This window comes from Ranitomeya imitator, chromosome 1 (genome assembly GCF_032444005.1).
Source record: "Ranitomeya imitator isolate aRanImi1 chromosome 1, aRanImi1.pri, whole genome shotgun sequence".
Lineage (NCBI taxonomy): Eukaryota > Metazoa > Chordata > Amphibia > Anura > Dendrobatidae > Ranitomeya > Ranitomeya imitator.
In genome coordinates this window covers 656,697,225-656,720,364 of record NC_091282.1, presented here as the reverse complement: position 1 = coordinate 656,720,364, position 23,140 = coordinate 656,697,225, and the positions used below count along the sequence as shown (strand labels likewise).

Sequence of the window (23,140 nt, the reverse complement as noted above, 5' to 3'; positions counted from 1 at the left end):
CTGCCATGTTTTGTGCCTCCGGACTGTGATGCTCTGCACAATCTGATACCTTCCTATTATAGCAACGCTTACAGCACTTTGTAGTACCAACGATTCTGAGTTGTGCTTCCTTTGACCACTTTTGGTAAGTAGTTACTGATACAAACCTTGAACACCCTACAAAGCCTGCCATATATCAGGAGCATCCCACAAGACCAGCCGTATACCAGGAACACCCCACAAGACCAGCCGTATACCGGGAACACCCCACAAGACCTGCCGTATACCGGGAACACCCCACAAGACCTGCCGTATACCGGGAACACCCCACAAGACCTGCCGTATACCGGGAACACCCAATACCTGCCATATATCGGGAACACCCCACAAGACCTGCCATATACCGGGAGCACCCCACAAGACCTGCTGTATACCGGGAACACCCCACATGACCTGCCATATACCGGGAGCACCCCATAAGACCTGCCATATACCAGGAACACCCCACAAGACCTGCCATATACCGGAAACACCCCACATGACCTGCTGTATACTGGGAGCACCCCACAAGGCCAGCCGTATACCAGAAACAGCCCACAAGACCTGCCGTATACCAGGAACACCCTACAAAGCCTGACATATACCGTGAGCACCCCACAAGACCTGCCATAAACCGGGAGCACCCCACAAGACCTGCCATATACCAGGAGCACCCCTCAAGACCTGCCATAAACCGGGAACACCCCACAAGACCTGCCATATACCGGATATACCCCACAAGACCAACCGTGTACAAGGAACACCCAACTAGACCTGCCATACACTGCAAAGAACCCAATGAGCAATATTAAATAATTCATAGGGTAATTGATTATAAGACAAGTCATGATTAATATAATGAACGTAATCAATAGTTCAGCCTTAAAGCAAACCTGTCACAGGTTTGGCTGATATAAGATGCGGCCACCGCCTTCCAGGGCTTATCTACAGCATTCTATAATGACAGGTTAGCTTTAATAAAAAATTGAGGATCCTATCTTTTCCTTCCTCAATAATTTTTGTGTATGAGATTATGTATGTTACTTATCATTGTACCAATAAAATCAAGTTTAATTTTTGAAGTCAGCACTCCAATTATCTTTATTCACAAAGAACCCAATGAGACCTGCCATATACCAGAAGGATCTAAGATTGTCTGTGTACAAGCAACACCAAAGACCTCCCGTATAATGGGAATGGTGCAAGAAACCTGCCATATACTGGGAACACCCCACAAGACCTGCTGTATATTGGGAACACCCCATGATACTTGCAGTATACGGAGTGCACCCCATGAGATCTGCTGTATATCTGTGTTTAAGAGCGGCAAGAAACCTGCTAGTTTAGGGACGTCCGTTGACGCGTTGGTTTGTCTGTTGAGACAGTTTGGTCCCTGTCACGCTCGTTGCTCCGATCCGTACACTTCCCATTTTTCCTGCTGGCTTTAATTAACAAGGTGCACATACGTAAAAAGTTACAAAAACAGCCTATAGTATAATCACTGACAACGCTATTTTATTACAGCCACTGCTGGCTTTCATAATGCTTTTCAATGAGTGAGGCCTTTACTAAGATGTGCTGTATGTGAATACATTCCTATGTACTGCCCCCTGCAGGTAACAAAAGGAATGACAGTCTATAAACTGCACAGAAGATGCAAGGACAAATATACATATTGTCATCTACAGATAAGATGTGACAGGTGACACAATTCTGGGGGTCTTCGCTCCTTAAAGGACAGTGGTGAGAGGAGCAATAGCTTTTCTTGCGACCATTGAGCAGTACTTGTCAGGGAGTCCGGCCATTCTGAAAGAGAAGAGGAACAAGAATAGATGATCCGTGACTATACTGCAGAGCGAACCAAAGTCATTTTCTTATGCCAGCACTACAGCTATGTCTGGGAAAGTGACTGACAATGCGGCAACTGCCCCCATGTGGATTTACATTGGCTAAAAAAAAATGAAAAATGAGTCCAAGATGGCATCCTGTGTCTGTCATACCCACCGAAGTTCATCCAGCTTCTTCTGTTTCAATTCGTCCAGACGTGCTCTGCGCTGCCGCGCCTCTTCGTCCAGTCTCTTCCCCTCGTCAAAGTGTGCGATCCGCTCGATGACCTGCCTCTGCTCGTTCTCTCGCACTTGGCGCCTTAGCTCTCCCGCGTGCTTGGTCAGCTCGCTGGCCTTAGCCACCTGCTCTTTACGATCTTTCTCCATCAGCTCCTGCTGAACCCTGGTGTGGGAAGATCCGGAGAGGACTATAAGGAGCCACGCCTAAATGATAATAGGCTGTAATGGCTGCTCTTCGTACCGTAAAACCCTGTCGAACTCAGCCCGGTCCCGCTGAGCCTGCACGGCCAAGAAGTGTTCCTTCTGAGCCACCTGCTCCAGGCGAGTTTTCTTCAAGGAGGAGTTCATCTCCGCTTGTTTCATGGCTTCCTCCTTCTCTTTTTGACGCCAGGATCGCTCCATGGCTTCTTGGTTTCGCTTTGCCCGGAGAGCATCCTAGAATAGAAGACATATTATACAGGCCATCAATAGCCATGGGGACTGGATAAGGGGACACAAGGAGCGCCCCACTATACCTAACCCCTTCATGCTGTGACTGGTACTGACTATAGCATCTAAGGATGTATATTGCTGCTGATTGTCCGGGCAGCTCCTATCTACACGGCACGTACTTGCTCTGCGTGATGGTCCTGGGCTCTTTCCTGCAATGCTCGGAGGCGAGCAACTTCTTTTTCTTTTTCCTTCTTAATGTTTTCCTGTTCCGCCTCATATTCTGCTTCTCGAGCCTGTGTGCGGTAATAAAGACACTGGTCATCCACAAGATGGGAATTTATGGAAAATTTGTATCAAAACCAACATTTCTGATATGAATGGATGCCTCATTTCCCCTGTGGTGGCGCTGCAGGTTTTTCCATAGATCACAGCTCATCGCTGCAGATCACTAGGACACTTTGCAATCAGGAAACCTATTAAAAGCAGAGAACCCATTTAACATTTTCATGACCTTGCAATTTTCCTTTTTTTTTCGCTTCCGTTTTTTTCTCCCTTTCTTCCAAGAGCCCAAACTTTTTTTTGTTCCCATCCCCATAGCCATATGAGTTTGTGTTTTGCGGGACAAGTTGTACTTCTGAATGACACCATTCATTTTATCATGTGATACACAAGAAAGCGAGAAAAAATTCCAAGTGTTTTGAAATTGCAAAGAAAAGTGCAATTCCGCAATTTTTTTTTATTTAACATATTCATTATATGGTAAAACTGACCTGATATGATTCCCCAAGACAGTATGAGTATGCAGATATTAAACATTTATAGTTTTTTAATTTAAGTAGTAAAAACAAAATTCTGAAATTTGTTAGAAAAAATTTTTATTGACCAGTAACGTTCTCATTTTTCGGGATCTGGGGCTGTGTAAAGGCTTATTTTTTGCGCCCTGAGCTGACATTTTTACTGATACCATTTTGGGGTAGGTGTGATGTTTTGATCGCCCCATATTGAATTTTATTACAATGTTGGGGCGGCAAAAAAAAACGTTACTCTGGCTTTTTTACATTTTTCGTTACACCGTTTACCAATCGGATTAATTTATATTTTGATAGATCGAACTTTTATGAATGCAGTAATACCAAATATGTATATTTTTATAATTGTTTTAATTTTAATGGGCCAAAGAGGGGTGATTTGAACTTTCGGGTTTTTTTAACTATTTTTCTCACTTTTTACTGCATTTGTTAGGGATCTTGAAGCTGTGATAGTCTGATCGCCTTTGCTGTAAACAGGAAGGCTTCAGATCTGCTTTATGTTGCAGAAATCACGATCTTCTGCGAATGCTGGCAACACAAGACTGCGCTCACAGGATATTCAGAATGACAGGCACGGATGGGTGGGAAGAATGACATGCTTCCAGTTGGTACATATTATATCTCATTGACATTGATTGATAATGGGATTTAACTGATTAACAGCAGTGGGTGGAGCACTGCTCTGCCCGCAGTTGTTAAAGGCACATGGTGGCTGATTAAATTGGCCATCATGTGCGGGGAAAAATATCAGCTCGGTGTGCGAGAATCAAAAAATCTGGGAGACTGCCTTTCACGTAAATATATGTCATATGTTGTGAAGGTGTTAAGTCTGCTAAGTGAGATGTGCCTTTAACTGCAGGCCCATCAACCGGGTTTACCAGTTTGTGCTTGGTGTATTCCAGCACCCGCAAATCCGCCAACCGCTCTTGCTCCTTCCTCTCCATCTTCTTCCTCTCGTTCTCGGCATTGACACGTTTGATTTCGATCTGGATTTCCAGTTGTTCTTGTCTTTTCTTTTCCATGTCCTGTTGGAAATCAAGAAAATACTCAAAAACAACTCAGGATCTGATCCGACTATTCATTTATGTCATCAGTACAAATGTCAGCATGCCGTGGGGTACTATAATCCAGCATCCCATAATCTGGACTGTTTAGAAGAGCAGGCTGACAACCAATATGGCCATCAGTGTTGCTTCTAGAACAGTTGTCAACCAGTATTCCCTGCCTCATAACCAGGGGTGTTCTATCCGCCCCACAGCCCATGTGCCCGTACCGCTCACCCTGTAATCCTCCATCTGTAGCTCCTCCAGGTAGTGGAGCATCTGCTGGGCTTCTTGGTCTCGCTGTTCCTCCTGCAGGATCCTCGATTGCTCATTTTCTTCCATCTGCTGAATGATGTGAAGTTTTCCCCTGCAGAGAAAAAGCCATGCCTTGTCATGACTGTTTCCCTGGGCATCATCACAGGTGTTCACTCCAAAAATACCTGATTTTTTCCAGTTTGCGCATCTCCTCGATCTCCTCCTGCATCTTGATGGCTTTCTGCCGCTCCACCTCCATCATTTGGTCTAGTCTCTTCCCCTCGTCCCCCATCTCCTTGGATATCAGGCTTTTCTCAAGGATTTGGGCGTCACGGATTGCGTGGCACTTGGCGCTCAAAATCATCTGCGGGGTTAGGTGGAAAAAAAGAATTTTCCTGAGATTTTAGTAAAGTTGGGTGTACTAACATTGCCTGACAGAGCATGCTGGGACATGCAAACTGAGGAGTATGCCACCTTTTCACGGAGTGAATCAGCTCTGCCGCTCGCCCACTGACAGCTGTTTCTTCACCCACCTCACTCAGTTTCTTTATCTCGTCCTCCTGCTCCATGCGCATGGTATTGGCACGCTGTAGCAGGTACTGTGCCCTCTGTTGGGCCTCCTCCTCCAGTTCGCTCAGCTTCTCGTTCTTCTTGCGGAGCATCTCCTTCTGTTTCATGAAGTTCTTCCGATCATTAGCGGCGTCCTGACAACAAATGACCCTGGTTAGTGTGATGGCTACCATCTCCCCCCCACACCTTCCCGATGACCCTCCATATTCACACAGGGTCTTACAATGGCCGCCTCTTTTTCTTCTTTCATAGTCTGCATTGCCTTCTCCCGCACCACCTTGGTCAGGACTTGGGCCCGGTCCTTAATGCGACAGAAGTCCTGGTTGGTCATGATCAGGGACAGTCCAGAGGGGTCCTCAGAGGGCACGCTGCCAATGTACAATAGAATGTAATTAGGCTGTTTTTTACCGTATCAGCCACTTTCCTGCTGCTTACATAACAGTCAATGGCTTGGGCAAAATTCTTACGTGGACATCCTTCCGACCTTCGTTGGCCATGTTCTCCTATACTCAATAGTGCGACACATCAGCCGTCACTTACATTAGGTCTCGGATCAGGTCGCTGGTGATTATCCGGATCGTCTCAGGCTTGTGACCCCGTGATGGGGCTGATGCTGCTTTACGATGTCTGGTTTCGCCTTTCTTTGCACCCAGAGCCTCATTTCTCGATTGTTGCTGTTTAGGAAAACATAATTTATATTAAAATGTTTTTTTTTACAGGATTTATATCTACAACTACTTATTGGGATGAGGAGATGAATGATGCTTCTACAAGGGTACTGCCAACACCATTATCATCATCACCTTCACTCCAAACAGACTCTCATCTATCTCTGAGCTCAGAGCCTTGGTGCGGTATTTTCGGGCTTTCGATCGGTGGGAACCAACAGATCCGGAGCTGATCGACCCAACAACGCTCTCCGACTGCAAAGAGAATATGAATAAAGACATTATGTGTATAAACCATCAAGAACGGACTGTGGCTGAAATTCAGTCCTGGCATTTGAAATCTTACAGGCCCATGTGTCCCCATCCTGATGAACCAGATGGAATATATTACTAATATTACCCTGGATGTAGGAAAGGCTTATTTTTTTCTACAAGACCAATGTTTCTGATGATTCCCCTGGCCTGGTGTGGTAAGTGACAGAGTCAGCAACCTTGTGCTCCATCACAACTCTTAACAGTATGGATATCTTGAGAACACCAACTCTGTTAAGAATGTAGCAGACAAGGCAGCCCATGACCAGAGAGGCCCTTATGGCATTTGCCAGAATTGCCAGATGGCCAGTCCGGCCTTGTATACCATATATACAGTAGTTAGGTGTACACACCATAGATAGATACACATTAGTGTGGTGTATACACAACATATATACATTATATATAATACAGTATATATTATATACATACACACAGTATTAAGGTGAATACACAATATATATTTATATATACAGTATATACATATACACACAAACACAGTAGTGAGGTGTATACACGATATATATACAGTTGTGTGAAAAAGATCACCAAACAAATGTAAATATTAGACAAAGATAACACAAGTAATCACAAAATGCATTTATTAAATGAAGGTCTTTATTATTAAGGGAAAAAGAAATCCAAACCTACAGGGCCCTGTGTGAAAAAGTGATTGAACCACCTCCCCTTAAAACATAAATTAACTGTGGTTTATCACATCTTTGGCAAATTCACTAGCCACACCTAGGCCACACCCGCAAGTTGTTCCATGGCTTCCTGACTCCTGTGCGGTGGTGGACTCCGGGAAAATGGGCGCCGGGAGGCAGCGCATGCGCAGATCGAGATCTCGGCGCCGAGAGAGATGAGATCTCAGAGCTGATTGTGCGTCTTATAAAGTGAAAAATACGGTAAGGGATTTAAGCTTCAGGAGGCTAATTTGCATATTCCAGGTGCCTTCTGGGAGAAGCGAAGTCTCCCTAAGCTAGAAGATCGTTGGGTACAGCCGGGACCAGCTGCTTCGAAAGCATCACCAAACCAGGGATTCAAGCTTCAGGAGGCTAATTTGCATATTCCAGGTGCCTTCTGGGAGAAGCGAAGTCTCCCTAAGCTAGAAGATCGTTGGGTACAGCCGGGACCAGCTGCTTCGAAAGCATCACCAAACCAGGGATTCAAGCTTCAGGAGGCTAATTTGCATATTCCAGGTGCCTTCTGGGAGAAGCGAAGTCTCCCTAAGCTAGAAGATCGTTGGGTACAGCCGGGACCAGCTGCTTCGAAAGCATCACCAAACCAGGGATTCAAGCTTCAGGAGGCTAATTTGCATATTCCAGGTGCCTTCTGGGAGAAGCGAAGTCTCCCTAAGCTAGAAGATCGTTGGGTACAGCCGGGACCAGCTGCTTCGAAAGCATCACCAAACCAGGGATTCAAGCTTCAGGAGGCTAATTTGCATATTCCAGGTGCCTTCTGGGAGAAGCGAAGTCTCCCTAAGCTAGAAGATCGTTGGGTACAGCCGGGACCAGCTGCTTCGAAAGCATCACCAAACCAGGGATTCAAGCTTCAGGAGGCTAATTTGCATATTCCAGGTGCCTTCTGGGAGAAGCGAAGTCTCCCTAAGCTAGAAGATCGTTGGGTACAGCCGGGACCAGCTGCTTCGAAAGCATCACCAAACCAGGGATTCAAGCTTCAGGAGGCTAATTTGCATATTCCAGGTGCCTTCTGGGAGAATTTTTGCCTGTAGGACATTATTGCAAGAGAGCTTGGCTGAGTAGATTACACAAGAAGGAAAACACACAGCAAGTCAGCAGGATCTAGGAGCAACATGGCAGATGTGACAACCTACATGGTGAGCTGCAGCATGTGCTACATGTTCACAGATCGACCAGAAGAAGAATCCAATTTCACCTGTCAGAAGTGTAGACTAGTGGCCCTTTTAGAAGAAAAGGTGCGGGGTCTGGAAGAAAGAATAGCAACTTTGAAACTCATCAAAGAGAATGAAGACTTTCTAGACAGAACAGAAGCATCTCTACTGGTCACAGAAGGTGCAAAAAGTGTCAGAGAACCTCCAAAAGCAGATGAGTGGAAGCATGTGACCAAAAGAAGCAAGAAGACCATAGAGAAATCACCAACCACACAACTGAAGAACCGATATCAAATCTTTGTAGAGGATGAAGATGGCACACCTAAGAATGAAGCAATACCAGCAAGCAAAAAAGAAAAGGGCACACAGCAACAAGTGACAGCAAAAAGTACAGCCAAGAAGCAACGAAGAGTGGTGGTGGTGGGAGACTCACTACTGAGAGGCACCGAAGCAGCCATCTGCAGACCGGACATAACTGCAAGAGAAGTATGCTGCCTTCCAGGTGCGATGATCAAGGATGTGACCGATAGGATACCAAAGCTCTTCAGCTCCAAGGACGTCCACCCATTTCTTCTGATACATGTTGGCACCAATGACACGGCAAGGAAGGACCTACCGACAATCTGCAAGGACTTTGAAGAGTTGGGGAAGAAAGTAAAGGAACTGGATGCACAGGTAGTTTTTTCTTCTATCCTTCCAGTAGACGGGCATGGCACCAGGAGATGGAACAGGATCCTTGATGCAAACAACTGGCTAAGACGATGGTGCAGACAACAAGGATTTGGATTCCTGGACCACGGTGTGAATTACTGGTATGATGGACTCCTCGCCAGAGACGGACTACACCTCAACAAACCTGGGAAACACACATTCGCCAGAAGACTCGCTACACTCATCAGGAGGGCGTTAAACTAGAAGAAGAGGGGACGGGAATAAAAACATTAGACTCGAACAAAGACGACCCAGGAAAACATACTCAGAAGGGAGGTAAGAACATTTCTAAAACAATCCACAGTGAGGAGATTGGAACAAAACAAAATCCTCTAAACTGCATGCTCGCAAACGCCAGAAGCCTGACAAACAAGATGGAAGAACTAGAAGCAGAAATATCTACAGGTAACTTTGACATAGTGGGAATAACCGAGACATGGTTAGATGAAAGCTATGACTGGGCAGTTAACTTACAGGGTTACAGTCTGTTTAGAAAGGATCGTAAAAATCGGAGAGGAGGAGGGGTTTGTCTCTATGTAAAGTCTTGTCTAAAGTCCACTTTAAGGGAGGATATTAGCGAAGGGAATGAGGATGTCGAGTCCATATGGGTTGAAATTCATGGAGGGAAAAATGGTAACAAAATTCTCATTGGGGTCTGTTACAAACCCCCAAATATAACAGAAAGCATGGAAAGTCTACTTCTAAAGCAGATAGATGAAGCTGCAACCCATAATGAGGTCCTGGTTATGGGGGACTTTAACTACCCGGATATTAACTGGGAAACAGAAACCTGTGAAACCCATAAAGGCAACAGGTTTCTGCTAATAACCAAGAAAAATTATCTTTCACAATTGGTGCAGAATCCAACCAGAGGAGCAGCACTTTTAGACCTAATACTATCTAATAGACCTGACAGAATAACAAATCTGCAGGTGGTTGGGCATTTAGGAAATAGCGACCACAATATTGTGCAGTTTCACCTGTCTTTCACTAGGGGGACTTGTCAGGGAGTCACAAAAACATTGAACTTTAGGAAGGCAAAGTTTGAACAGCTTAGAGATGCCCTTAATCTGGTAGACTGGGACAATATCCTCAGAAATGAGAATACAGATAATAAATGGGAAATGTTTAAGAACATCCTAAATAGGCACTGTAAGCGGTTTATACCTTGTGGGAATAAAAGGACTAGAAATAGGAAAAACCCAATGTGGCTAAACAAAGAAGTAAGACAGGCAATTAACAGTAAAAAGAAAGCATTTGCACTACTAAAGCACGATGGCAACATTGAAGCTCTAAAAAACTATAGGGAGAAAAATACTTTATCTAAAAAACTAATTAAAGCTGCCAAAAAGGAAACAGAGAAGCACATTGCTAAGGAGAGTAAAACTAATCCCAAACTGTTCTTCAACTATATCAATAGTAAAAGAATAAAAACTGAAAATGTAGGCCCCTTAAAAAATAGTGAGGAAAGAATGGTTGTAGATGACGAGGAAAAAGCTAACATATTAAACACCTTCTTCTCCACGGTATTCACGGTGGAAAATGAAATGCTAGGTGAAATCCCAAGAAACAATGAAAACCCTATATTAAGGGTCACCAATCTAACCCAAGAAGAGGTGCGAAACCGGCTAAATAAGATTAAAATAGATAAATCTCCGGGTCCGGATGGCATACACCCACGAGTACTAAGAGAACTAAGTAATGTAATAGATAAACCATTATTTCTTATTTTTAGTGACTCTATAGCGACAGGGTCTGTTCCGCAGGACTGGCGCATAGCAAATGTGGTGCCAATATTCAAAAAGGGCTCTAAAAGTGAACCTGGAAATTATAGGCCAGTAAGTCTAACCTCTATTGTTGGTAAAATATTTGAAGGGTTTCTGAGGGATGTTATTCTGGATTATCTCAATGAGAATAACTGTTTAACTCCATATCAGCATGGGTTTATGAGAAATCGCTCCTGTCAAACCAATCTAATCAGTTTTTATGAAGAGGTAAGCTATAGACTGGACCACGGTGAGTCATTGGACGTGGTATATCTCGATTTTTCCAAAGCGTTTGATACCGTGCCGCACAAGAGGTTGGTACACAAAATGAGAATGCTTGGTCTGGGGGAAAATGTGTGTAAATGGGTTAGTAACTGGCTTAGTGATAGAAAGCAGAGGATGGTTATAAATGGTATAGTCTCTAACTGGGTCGCTGTGACCAGTGGGGTACCGCAGGGGTCAGTATTGGGACCTGTTCTCTTCAACATATTCATTAATGATCTGGTAGAAGGTTTACACAGTAAAATATCGATATTTGCAGATGATACAAAACTATGTAAAGCAGTTAATACAAGAGAAGATAGTATTCTGCTACAGATGGATCTGGATAAGTTGGAAACTTGGGCTGAAAGGTGGCAGATGAGGTTTAACAATGATAAATGTAAGGTTATACACATGGGAAGAGGGAATCAATATCACCATTACACACTGAACGGGAAACCACTGGGTAAATCTGACAGGGAGAAGGACTTGGGGATCCTAGTTAATGCTAAACTTACCTGGAGCAGCCAGTGCCAGGCAGCAGCTGCCAAGGCAAACAGGATCATGGGGTGCATTAAAAGAGGTCTGGATACACATGATGAGAGCATTATACTGCCTCTGTACAAATCCCTAGTTAGACCGCACATGGAGTACTGTGTCCAGTTTTGGGCACCGGTGCTCAGGAAGGATATAATGGAACTAGAGAGAGTACAAAGGAGGGCAACAAAATTAATAAAGGGGATGGGAGAACTACAATACCCAGATAGATTAGCGAAATTAGGATTATTTAGTCTAGAAAAAAGACGACTGAGGGGCGATCTAATAACCATGTATAAGTATATAAGGGGACAATACAAATATCTCGCTGAGGATCTGTTTATACCAAGGAAGGTGACGGGCACAAGGGGGCATTCTTTGCGTCTGGAGGAGAGAAGGTTTTTCCACCAACATAGAAGAGGATTCTTTACTGTTAGGGCAGTGAGAATCTGGAATTGCTTGCCTGAGGAGGTGGTGATGGCGAACTCAGTCGAGGGGTTCAAGAGAGGCCTGGATGTCTTCCTGGAGCAGAACAATATTGTATCATACAATTATTAGGTTCTGTAGAAGGACGTAGATCTGGGTATTTATTATGATGGAATATAGGCTGAACTGGATGGACAAATGTCTTTTTTCGGCCTTACTAACTATGTTACTATGTTACTATGTTAAAGGGGCCGAATAATATTGCACGCCCTACTTTTCAATTTTTGATTTTCCACAAAAATTTTACGTAACCAATAAATTTCATTCAACTTCACAATTGTGTTCCACTTGTTGCTGATTCTTCACCAAAAATTTACATTTGGTATCTTTATGTTTGAAGCATGATATGTGGGAAAAGGTTGAAAAGTTCCAGGGAGCAAAATACTTTCGCAAGGCACTGTATATATATATACATATTGTGAGGCAGTGACCCCTGTTACAGCTAGGGGATGCTGTTTGTTCTCCCCAGGATGCGTACGGCGCTGCAGTCAGGCCATGAGGGGGCATTGTAGTCACAGGTGTAGCTGTGATTACAATTGTTAAAAGCCCTGCAGTATAGAGAGGTTTTAGAATTGAGTCTGAGGAGTCTCAGGTGTGTTAAGGCCAGAGTGAGGCCTGACAACCCACAGCATACACAATGGTGCTGCTGTCCACGATGTCTGGTCACAGATGTGGACAGATGTCTACCGGAGGTAGACTGTCCTGTGCCCGAAGGAAGGACTGGTGTGTGTCACAGCTGCAGACAGGATTATGTCAAGGTCTGTGTTCAGCTGTGAGTAGAGACTGTGATACAGTGGTGCAGGACACCCATGGAACTAGTCAGAGAAGGACTAGCCTGTGTAGTGACTGCAATCTAAAGGAAGCTGTTCTGAACTGGAGTGAATTGAACACTGAAATGATATCCATTTGTGTGGATTGGAACCTTTTCTGTGCGAAGATAACACATTAAAAAGACTTTTATGTTTGAACTTTGTGGGTCAGTGCCTATTCACTGCTACCGGTGCACTACTATATATATATATATATATATATATATATATATACATATGTATATATGCCTATATACAGTAGTGAGCTATATACATGAAATACACACAGCAGTGAGCAGTGAGGTATACACAATATACCGTATTTTTCGGACTATAAGACATACTTTTTTCCTCCCAAAACATGAAGGAAAATGGGGGGTGCATCTTATAGTCCGGATATATTGGCTCTGGCTGTGGTGGGGAAGTGGGGGAGCGGTATTGGAGGAGCGGCGGGTCACAGAGGCAGGAGCCAGCGGCTGTTAAAGAGAAATGAATATGCACTGCATTCCACGCCAAGGGTGTGGAGAGCAATGAATATTCATTTCTTCCTGGCATCCTGGTGTGATTGATTGGCTCCATCCCCTTGCTGGTATGACTGGCCCCATCCCAGTCCTGGTATTCATGGCCCCATCAGAAAAGATTTAAAAAAACAAACCTTTACTCTTACATTCCTCTGTTCCCTTGCAGTCGCAGGGTCCTGCTCCGATGCCAGCAGCTGATTAATGCTTGTAAGCAGTGCATGGCAGGGACATCAAGCGCTGCTCACAAGCAGAGCACAGCTGCTGGAATACTCATCAGAGATCGCGGTCAGTATCCATTCCTCTTCAGTAGCACGGAGCAGCAGGAAGCAGGTGGCACATACCGTATATATTCGAGTATAAGCCGAGATTTTCAGCCCATTTTTTTAGGCTGAAACTGCCCCTCTCAGCTTATACTCGAGTCATTGTTCCTGGGTGGTCGGCAGGGGAGGGGGAGCGGAAGCTGTGACGTACTCACCTGCTCCTGGCGACGTCCCTGCATCTCCTATGGTCTCGCGCTGACAGCTTCATCCAGCGTTGAGCGGTCACATGGTAATGCTCATTACAGCAATGAATATGGACTCGACTCTACTCCCATAGGGGTGGAGCCGCATATTCATTACTGTAATGAGCGGTACCATGTGACCGCTCAATACAGGAAGAAGCTGGATATTCACCTGTCCCACGTTCCGGGTGCCGCTCCATCTTCTGCGTCCTCTGCAGTAACGCTCAAGTCAGAGGGCGCGATGGTTAGTCCGCGCCCTCTGCCTGAACGCTAGTGCAGAGGACGCGGAAGACACAGCGGCGCCGGAACGAGGACAGGTGACTATAGCAAGTGCCGGGGGCCTGAGCGACGAGAGGTGAGCATATCATTTTTTTTTTAAATCACAGTAACAGCATATGGGGCAAATGTGTCTATGGAGCATCCTATGGGGCCATAATCACCATTTGTGGAGCACTATATGAGGCAAATATCTTTATGCAGCATATTATGGGGCCATGTGCAGCATTATATGGGGCAAATATCTTTATCGAGCATCTTATGGGGCCATAATCAACATTTGTGCAGCATTACATGGGGCAGATATCTTTATGGAGCATCTTATGGGCCCATATTCAACATTTGTGCAGCACTATATGGGGCAAATATCTTTATGGAGCATCTTATGGGGCCATAATCAACGTTTGTGCAGCATTATATGGGGCAAATATCTTTATGGAGCATCTTATGGGGCCATAATCAACGTTTGTGCAGCATTATATGGGGCAAATGTGTCTATGGAGCATCTTATGGGGCTCATCATGACCTGTATGGAGCATCTTATGGGGCCCATCATGAACTGTATGGAGCATTATATGGGGCTCCTGATTCAATATGCATAATCAAAAACACTTAACCTACTGATATCTTAATTAATTTTACTTTTATTGGTATCTATTTTTATTTTTAAAATTTACCGGTAGTTGCTGCATTTTCCACCCTAGGCTTATACTCGAGTCATTAAGTTTTCCCAGTTTTTTGTGGCAAAATTAGGGGTCTCGACTTATATTCGGGTCGGCTTATACTCGAGTATATACGGTCTATATTCACAAGGTGGGACTTCCGGCCGCTGTCCCCGAATCCCATAAGGCACCTCGGCAGTGTCACTTGCGCAGGTGCAGTTCATGGCCGCAAGGCCACGAACTGCGCCTGCGCAAGTGACATACACATCTCTGCTATTCCCGCGCATGCACAGTAACAGCCACAACAGTGCGCTCTACCCGCTCTCCCTCGCATGCGTGGTAACAACGTGGCTGTTACTACGCCTGCGTGGGGAATAGCGGTGACGTCTATGTTTTACTTGTTCAGCCGCAGTAACAGCCTTAAGGCCACGAACTGCACCTGTCCAAGTGACAGATATATGTCTCCACTATTCCCAGTAATAGCATGCTTACTTACGATTTTTGATTAGCTCACGCAGCACAAACTTCTCCACAGTCCCATACTGTGTATCAATTTTGTCTACTATCTGAGACACAAAAATCCTGTCTACCACTGGTATGTAGAGTTCATACCACTGACGCACTGCTTCTGGATTTGCCATTTTAACTGTAATGAACAAAAAAAAAAAAACTAAAAATATTTGGCCTCATCACCATTACAGCACAAAGAAAGCCATTACCACGCCAATATATACGTTACTTTTATTACCTCAGCCAGCAGCAAATTCAACACAGTCCCATACTGTATAACAATTGTGACTAGTATCTGAGACACGCAAGTACTTATAGTCACAACAGCTTACAAGAGACCACATAGGGTAAATAGACACACAGCACACAGGGGAGACACCACATAACGAACACCACTCAAGAAACACTACACCGGATACCAAAATACAGCACAGAACAAGGAAGAAACAGTGCACAAGGGGTGAAAGAGGTCAAGTGACTAGTGATGAGCGAATATACTCGTTACTCGAGATTTCTTGAGCACGCTCGTGGGTCCTCCGAGTATTTTTTAGTGCTCGGAGATTTAGTTTTTCTTGCCACAGTTTAATGATTTACATCTGTTAGCCAGCATAAGTACATGTGGGGGTTGCCTGGTTGCTAGGGAATCCCCACATGTACTTATGCTGGCTAAGAGATGTAAATCATTCAGCTGCGGCAAGAAAAACTAAATCTCCAAGCACTAAAAAAATACTTGGAGGACCCCCGAGCATGCTCAAGAAATCTCAAGTAACGAGTATATTCGCTCATCACTACAAGTGACCCAACACATACAATACAAAAATGCAGGGGGATGATATAGAACAGATATGTTGGAAAGCGCAAACGGAGGAAGAAACAGCGCTGTGAACACACCCTCCCGACCTGACCAGCCTGATTGACAGGCGAAAACGGCGACTTTGGTAATGTATTGCGCAGCGTAGAAGGGGAATCAGGGTACACTACATACACTATTGTAACGCACAGCGCAGGCCCTATTTAACAGTATTTATATCTCAATCTGAAAAAACAGGGTGACAGGTTCCCTTTAACAGTATCAAACACAACAGACATAAGTAACTACATTAACAATACAATAATTAAAGCAAAATAAGACGACCCTGCTCGTGAGAGCTTACAATCTACAATGAGGTGGGGGAGACAAAGCACAGGTGTGTATTTACAATGATGGTCCAGCCATCTTCAGAGGGTGGGGGATAGATGGGGATAGTGAATGGGCTACACACACACACAAACATAAAATGAGTTTGATTAGTGACCGTGGTGGGCCGCTCTGAACAAATGTGTTTTGAGCGAGCGCCTAAAACTATGCAAATTGTGGATGGTCCTAATATCTTGGGGTAAAGCATTCCCGAGGATTGGTGCAGCACGGGAGAAGTCTTGGAGTCGGGAGTGGGAGGTAAGGATTAGCGCAGAGGTTAGTCGAAAGTCATTTGCAGAGCACAGCGGTCGGTTAGGCCGATAGACAGAAATGAGGGAGGAGATGTAAGGGGGTGCCGCACTGTGAAGAGCTTTGTGGGTGAGAACAAGTACTTTGAATTGTATCCTGTTATGAATGGGCAGCAAGTGTAATAACTGGCAAAGAGCGGATGCATCTGAGTAACGATTAGCCAGATGGACAACCCTGGCTGCTGCATTAAGGATAGACTGGCGAGGGGAAAGTCGAGTGAGGGGGAGACCAATTAATAGAGCATTACAGTAGTCCAGACGGGAGTGGATCAGGGCGACAGTGAGGGTTTTTGTTGTTTCCATGGTGAGAAAAGGGCGGATTCTAGAGATGTTCTTTATGTGTAAGCGGCACAAGTGGGCAAGAGATTGTATATGGGATGTGAAGGAGAGATCAGAGTCAAACATAACACCCAGACAGCGCGCCTGCTGCCGGGGTGTTATTATGGTGCCACCCACAGAGAGGGAAATGTCAGATTTAGGGAGGTTAGTAGATGGCGGGAGCAGAAGAAGTTCAGTGTATGATCTCCCTACAACGCTTGGGCATGCTCCTGATGAGGCGAGGGATGGTCTCCTGTGGGATTTCCTCCCAGACCTGGACTAAAACATCCGCCAACTCCTAGACAGTCTGTGGTGCAACATGAGGTTGGTGGATGGAGCAAGATATGATGTCCCAGATGTGTTCAATCGGATTCAGGTCTGGAGAACAGGAGGGCCAGTCCATAGCTTCAATGCCTTCATATTGCAGGAACTGCTGACACAGTCCAGCCACATGAGGTCTGGCATTGTCCTGCATTAGGTGGAACCCAGGGCCAACCGCACCAGCATATGGTCTCACAAGGGGTCTGAGGATCTCATCTTGGTACCTAACGGCAGTTAGGCTACCTCTGGCGAGCACATGGTGGGCTGTGCGGACCTCCATAGAAATGCCACCCCACACCACTACTGACCCACTGCCAAACCGGTCATGCTGAAGGATGTTGCAGGCAGATCGCTCTCCACGACGTATCCAGGCTCTGTCACGTCTGTCACATGTGCTCAGTGTGAATCTGCTTTCATCTGTGAAGAGCACAGGGCGCCAGTGGTGAATTTGCCAATCCTGGTGTTCTGTGGCAAATGCCAAGCGTCCTGCACGGTGTTGGACTGTGAGCACAACCCCCACCTGTGGACCTCGGGCACTCAGACCATCCTCATGGAGCCAGTTTCTAACTTTTTGTGCAGACACATGCACATTTGTGGCCAGTTGGAGGTCATGTTGCAGGGCTCTGGCAGGGCTCCTCCTGATCCTCCTTGCACAAAGACTGAGGTAGCGGTCCTGATGCTGGGTTGTTGCCCTCCTACAGCCCCCTCCATGTCGCCTGGTATACTGGCCTGTCTCTGTTATGGACCTGGTGGTTAGGAGCACCTGGAACGACCTGATGGTTAAACTCACACAGGACAAGCTCTGGGAAGTGGGAGCTCTGCTGACCGCAACCCCTAATCTTATCACACAACTAGAAATAGCCGTGGAGCGTACCTAACTCTCCCTAGACGCCTCTTCACAGCCTAAGAGCTAACTAGCCCTAGAGATAGAAAATAAAGCCTACCTTGCCTCAGAGAAATTCCCCAAAGAAAAAGGCAGCCCCCCACATATATTGACTGTGAGTTAAGATGAAAGTCACAAACACAGAAATGAAACAGGTTTCAGCAAAGGGAGGCCAGACTTACTAAACAGACTGAGGATAGGAAAGGTAACTTTGCGGTCAGCACAAAAAACTACAAAAAGACCACACAGAGTGTGCAAAAAGACCTCCGCACCGACTCACGGTGCGGAGGTGCCACTCTGCATCCCAGAGCTTCCAGCTAGCAAGGCAAAATCATGATAGCAAGCTGGAAAAGGAAACAATGAACAAATAATTAACTAGCAGGGACTTAGCTTCTGCTGGAGTAGACAGGTCACCAGAAAGATCCAAGAGCGAACTGAACCAGTACAAGAACATTGACAGCTGGCATGAAGTAACGATCTGAGTGGAGTTAAATAGAGCAGCCAGCCAAAGAATAAACTACGTCACCTGTGGAAGGAACCTCAGAAGCAGCAGCTCCACTCACAGCCACCAGAGGGAGTCCATGGACAGAACTCGCCGAAGTACCATTTATGACCACAGGAGGGAGTTCGATAACAGAATTCACAACATGTCTCCTGGTAGCGCCTCCAGCCTCTGGACACTACGCTGACAGGCACAGCAAACCTTCTTGCCACAGCTCGCATTGATGTGCCATCCTGGATGAGCTGCACTACCTGAGCCACTTGTGTGGGTTGTAGAGTCCGTCTCATGCTACCACGAATGTGAAAGCACAACCAACTTTCAAAAGTGACCAAAGCATCAGCTAGAAAGCATTGGTACTGAGATGTGGTCTGTGGTCCCCACCTGCAGAACCACTCTTTTATTGAGTGTGTCTTGATAATTGCCAATAATTTCCATCTGTTGTCTGTTCCATTTGCACAACAGCATGTGAAATTGATTGTCAAACAGTGTTGCTTCCTAAGTGGACAGTTTGATTTCACAGAAGTTTGATTTACTTGGAGTTATATTCTGTTGTTTAATATTTCTTTTTAATTTTTTGAGCAGTGTATATATACAGTAGTGAGCTATATACACGATATATACACAGCAGTGAGGTATATCTATATATATATATATATATATACACTAGTGAGGTGTACACACTATATATATACACAGTAGTGAGCTGTATACACTGTATATATAAAGTAGTGAGGTGTATACACGATATATATATATATACAGTAGTGAGGTGTATACACTACATATATATATATGTATACAGTAGTGAGGTGTATACACGTCATATATATACAGTAGTGAGGTGTATACACGATGTATATATAAAGTAGTGAGGTGTATACATGATATACATATATACAGTAGTGAGGTGTATACATGTCATATATACAGTAGTGAGGTGTATACACAATATATATATATACAGAAGTGAGGTGTATACACAATATATACACAGTAGTGAGCTGTATACACAATATAAACACAGTAGTGAGCTGTATACACTATACACAGTATTGAGCTGCATACACAATATATACACAGTAGTGAGCTGTATACACTATACACAGTAGTGAGCTGTATACACAATATATACACAGTAGTGAGCTGTATACACTATATATATTTATACACAATATATACACAGTAGTGAGCTGTATACACTATACACAGTATTGAGCTGCATACACAATATATACACAGTAGTGAGCTGTATGCACTATATATATTTAGTAATGAGCTGTATACACGATATATACACAGCAGTGAGGTATACACAATATATACATACATTAGTGAGGTGTATACACGTCATATATACAGTAGTGAGGTGTATACACGATATATATATACAGTAGTGAGGTGTATACACAATATATACACAGTAGTGAGCTGTATACACAATATAAAGACAGTAGTGAGCTGTATACACTATATATATTTATACACAATATATACACAGTAGTGAGCTGTATACACTATACACAGTATTGAGCTGTATACACAATATATACACAGTAGTGAGCTGTATGCACTATATTTAGTAATGAGCTGTATACACGATATATACACAGCAGTGAGGTATACACAATATATACATACATTAGTGAGGTGTATACACGTCATATATACAGTAGTGAGGTGTATACACAATATATACACAGTAGTGAGCTGTATACACAATATAAAGACAGTAGTGAGCTGTATACACTATATATATTTATACACAATATATACACAGTAGTGAGCTGTATACACTATACACAGTATTGAGCTGTATACACAATATATACACAGTAGTGAGCTGTATACACTATATATTTATACACAATATATACACAGTATTGAGCTGTATACACAATATATACACAGTAGTGAGCTGTATGCACTATATATATTTAGTAATGAGCTGTATACACTATATATATTTATACACAATATATACACAGTATTGAGCTGTATACACAATATATACACAGTAGTGAGCTGTATGCACTATATATATTTAGTAATGAGCTGTATACACTATATATATTTATACACAATATATACACAGTATTGAGCTGTATACACAATATATACACAGTAGTGAGCTGTATGCACTATATATATTTAGTAATGAGCTGTATACACGATATATACACAGCAGTCAGGTATACACAATATATACATACATTAGTGAGGTGTATGCACGATATATACACAGTATTGAAGTGTATACATGATATATATAGTAGTGAGCTGTATACACGATATATACACAGCAGTGAGATATATACTATATATACATACACTAGTGTGGTGTATACACGATATATACACAGTATTGAGGTGTATACATGATATATATACACATTAGTGAGCTGTATACACTATATATATATATATATATATATATATATATAGCAGTGAGCTGTATACACGATATATGCACAGCAGTGAGGTATACTCAATATATACATACACTAGTGAGGTGTATGCACGATATATATTTAGTAATGAGCTGTATACACTATATATATATATATATATCAGTGAGCTGTATACACGATACATACACAGCAGTCAGGTATACACAATATACACATACATTAGTGAGGTGTATGCACGATATATACACAGTATTTAAGTGTATACACGATATATATAGTAGTGAGCTGTATACACGATATATACACAGCAGTGAGGTATATACTATATATACATACACTAGTGAGGTGTATACACGATATATACACAGTATTGAGGTGTATACATGATATATACATACACATTAGTGAGCTGTATACACTATATATATATAGTAGTGAGCTGTATACACGATATATACACAGCAGTGAGGTATACTCAATATATACATACACTAGTGAGGTGTGTGCACGATATATACACAGTATTGAGGTGTATACATGACACCTGGCCCCCTCTGCTCCCTATCTCGGACCCTCCTGTGTTCTCACCATGTCTGCGCTCGGCCGGCTTCAGCAGATAGCCCTTGCAGTTGAGTTGTTTGGTTGTCAAGACGACGCCTGCTTCCGGTGTTGACAGGTCTCCATGAGAGCAGGGAAAGCTCCTGCAGTGACGTTATGGCTGCATAGAGGAGCGTATCACTGAGGTCTCCCCTCAGTACCCGGCGGCTGGCACCTCTGCTGACCAATGGGGAGCCCATATAGCCTTCATTGCAATGTTTATTAACCCCTTCAGCATTATTATCCTCTGCATGGTCTGGAGTGGGTGTACAATGTAAAAAACTCTGAAGTGAAATGATTGTGATCCCAGCCACTCTCTCCATTCAAGTTGGGGGCGCGAACTTCAGAGCTCATAAAAGTCGAATTCATCAAATTAACCCACTGGTGAAAGCCGCCCTTCCCAAAAACGCTATAAACCCCATCATGTGCAACTCCAAATGGTGTCAATAAAAACTAAAGAAGGGGGCAAAAAGAAATGAGCCGTCACACACGGAAAAATGGGTTAAAAACTCCGACAAGTGTGGTCTCCCCATAATCACACAGTCGTGTGGGCTAAAAACCCTGACAAGTGTGATCTCCCCATAATCAGGCATTCATGTGGGCTAAAAAACCCCGACAAGTGTGGTCTCCCCATAATCAGACAGTCGTGTGAGCTAGAAACCCCAACAAGTGTGGTCTCCCCATAATCACACAGTAGTGTGAGCTAGAAACCTCGACAAGTGTGGTCTCCCTGTAATCAGACAGTTGTGTGGGCTAAAAACCCAGATAAGTGTGGTCTCCCCATAATCACGCAGTCGTGTGGGCTAAAAACCCTGACAAGTGTGATCTCCCCATAATCAGGCATTCATGTGGGCTAAAAAACCCCGACAAGTGTGGTCTCCCCATAATCACACAGTCGTGTGGGCTAAAAACCCTGACAAGTGTGGTCTCCCCATAATCAGACAGTCGTGTGAGCTAGAAACCCCGACAAGTGTAGTCTCCCCATAATCACACAGTAGTGTGAGCTAGAAACCTCGACAAGTGTGGTCTCCCTGTAATCAGACACAGTTGTGTGGGCTAAAAACCCAGATAAGTGTGGTCTCCCCATAATCACGAAGTCGTGTGGGCTAAAAACCCCGACAAGTGTGGTCTCCCCATAATCACACAGCCATGTGGGCTAAAAACCCTGACAAGTGTGGTCTCCCCATAATCACACAGTAGTGTGAGCTAGAAACCTCGACAAGTGTGGTCTCCCCATAATCACAGTCGTGTGGGCTAAAAACCCCAACAAGTGTGGTCTCCCCATAATCAGACAGTCATGTGGGCTAAAAACCCCGACAAGTGTGGTCTGGTCTCCCTATAGTCAGACAGTCGTGTGGGCTAAAAACCCCGACAAGTGTGGTCTGGTCTTCCCATAATCAGACAGTCGTGTGAGATCGAAACCCCGACAAGTGTGGTCTCCCCATAATAACACAGTCATGTGGGTTAAAAATCCTAACAAGTGTGGTCTCCCCATAACCAGACAGTCGTGTGAGCTAGAAACCTTGACAAGTGTGATCTCCCCATAATCATCAGACA

General features: G+C 44.1%; 1 protein-coding gene across 1 annotated transcript; it reads right to left on the bottom strand.

Annotated features, from left to right (window-relative positions):
* Window positions 1-1,511: 1,511 nt before the first annotated feature.
* Window positions 1,512-21,633, bottom strand: CFAP45 (cilia and flagella associated protein 45). Its single transcript, XM_069728770.1, has 12 exons — window positions 21,575-21,633; window positions 5,997-6,116; window positions 5,734-5,867; window positions 5,417-5,561; window positions 5,157-5,327; window positions 4,809-4,987; window positions 4,606-4,735; window positions 4,204-4,350; window positions 2,696-2,809; window positions 2,326-2,519; window positions 2,023-2,247; window positions 1,512-1,824 (listed from the first exon to the last, which is right to left on the bottom strand). Exons 1-12 carry the CDS (start codon window positions 21,575-21,577, stop codon window positions 1,749-1,751), a joined length of 1,638 nt encoding a protein of 545 aa, XP_069584871.1. The 5' UTR covers window positions 21,578-21,633; the 3' UTR covers window positions 1,512-1,748.
* Between the last annotated feature and the right edge of the window lie 1,507 nt (window positions 21,634-23,140).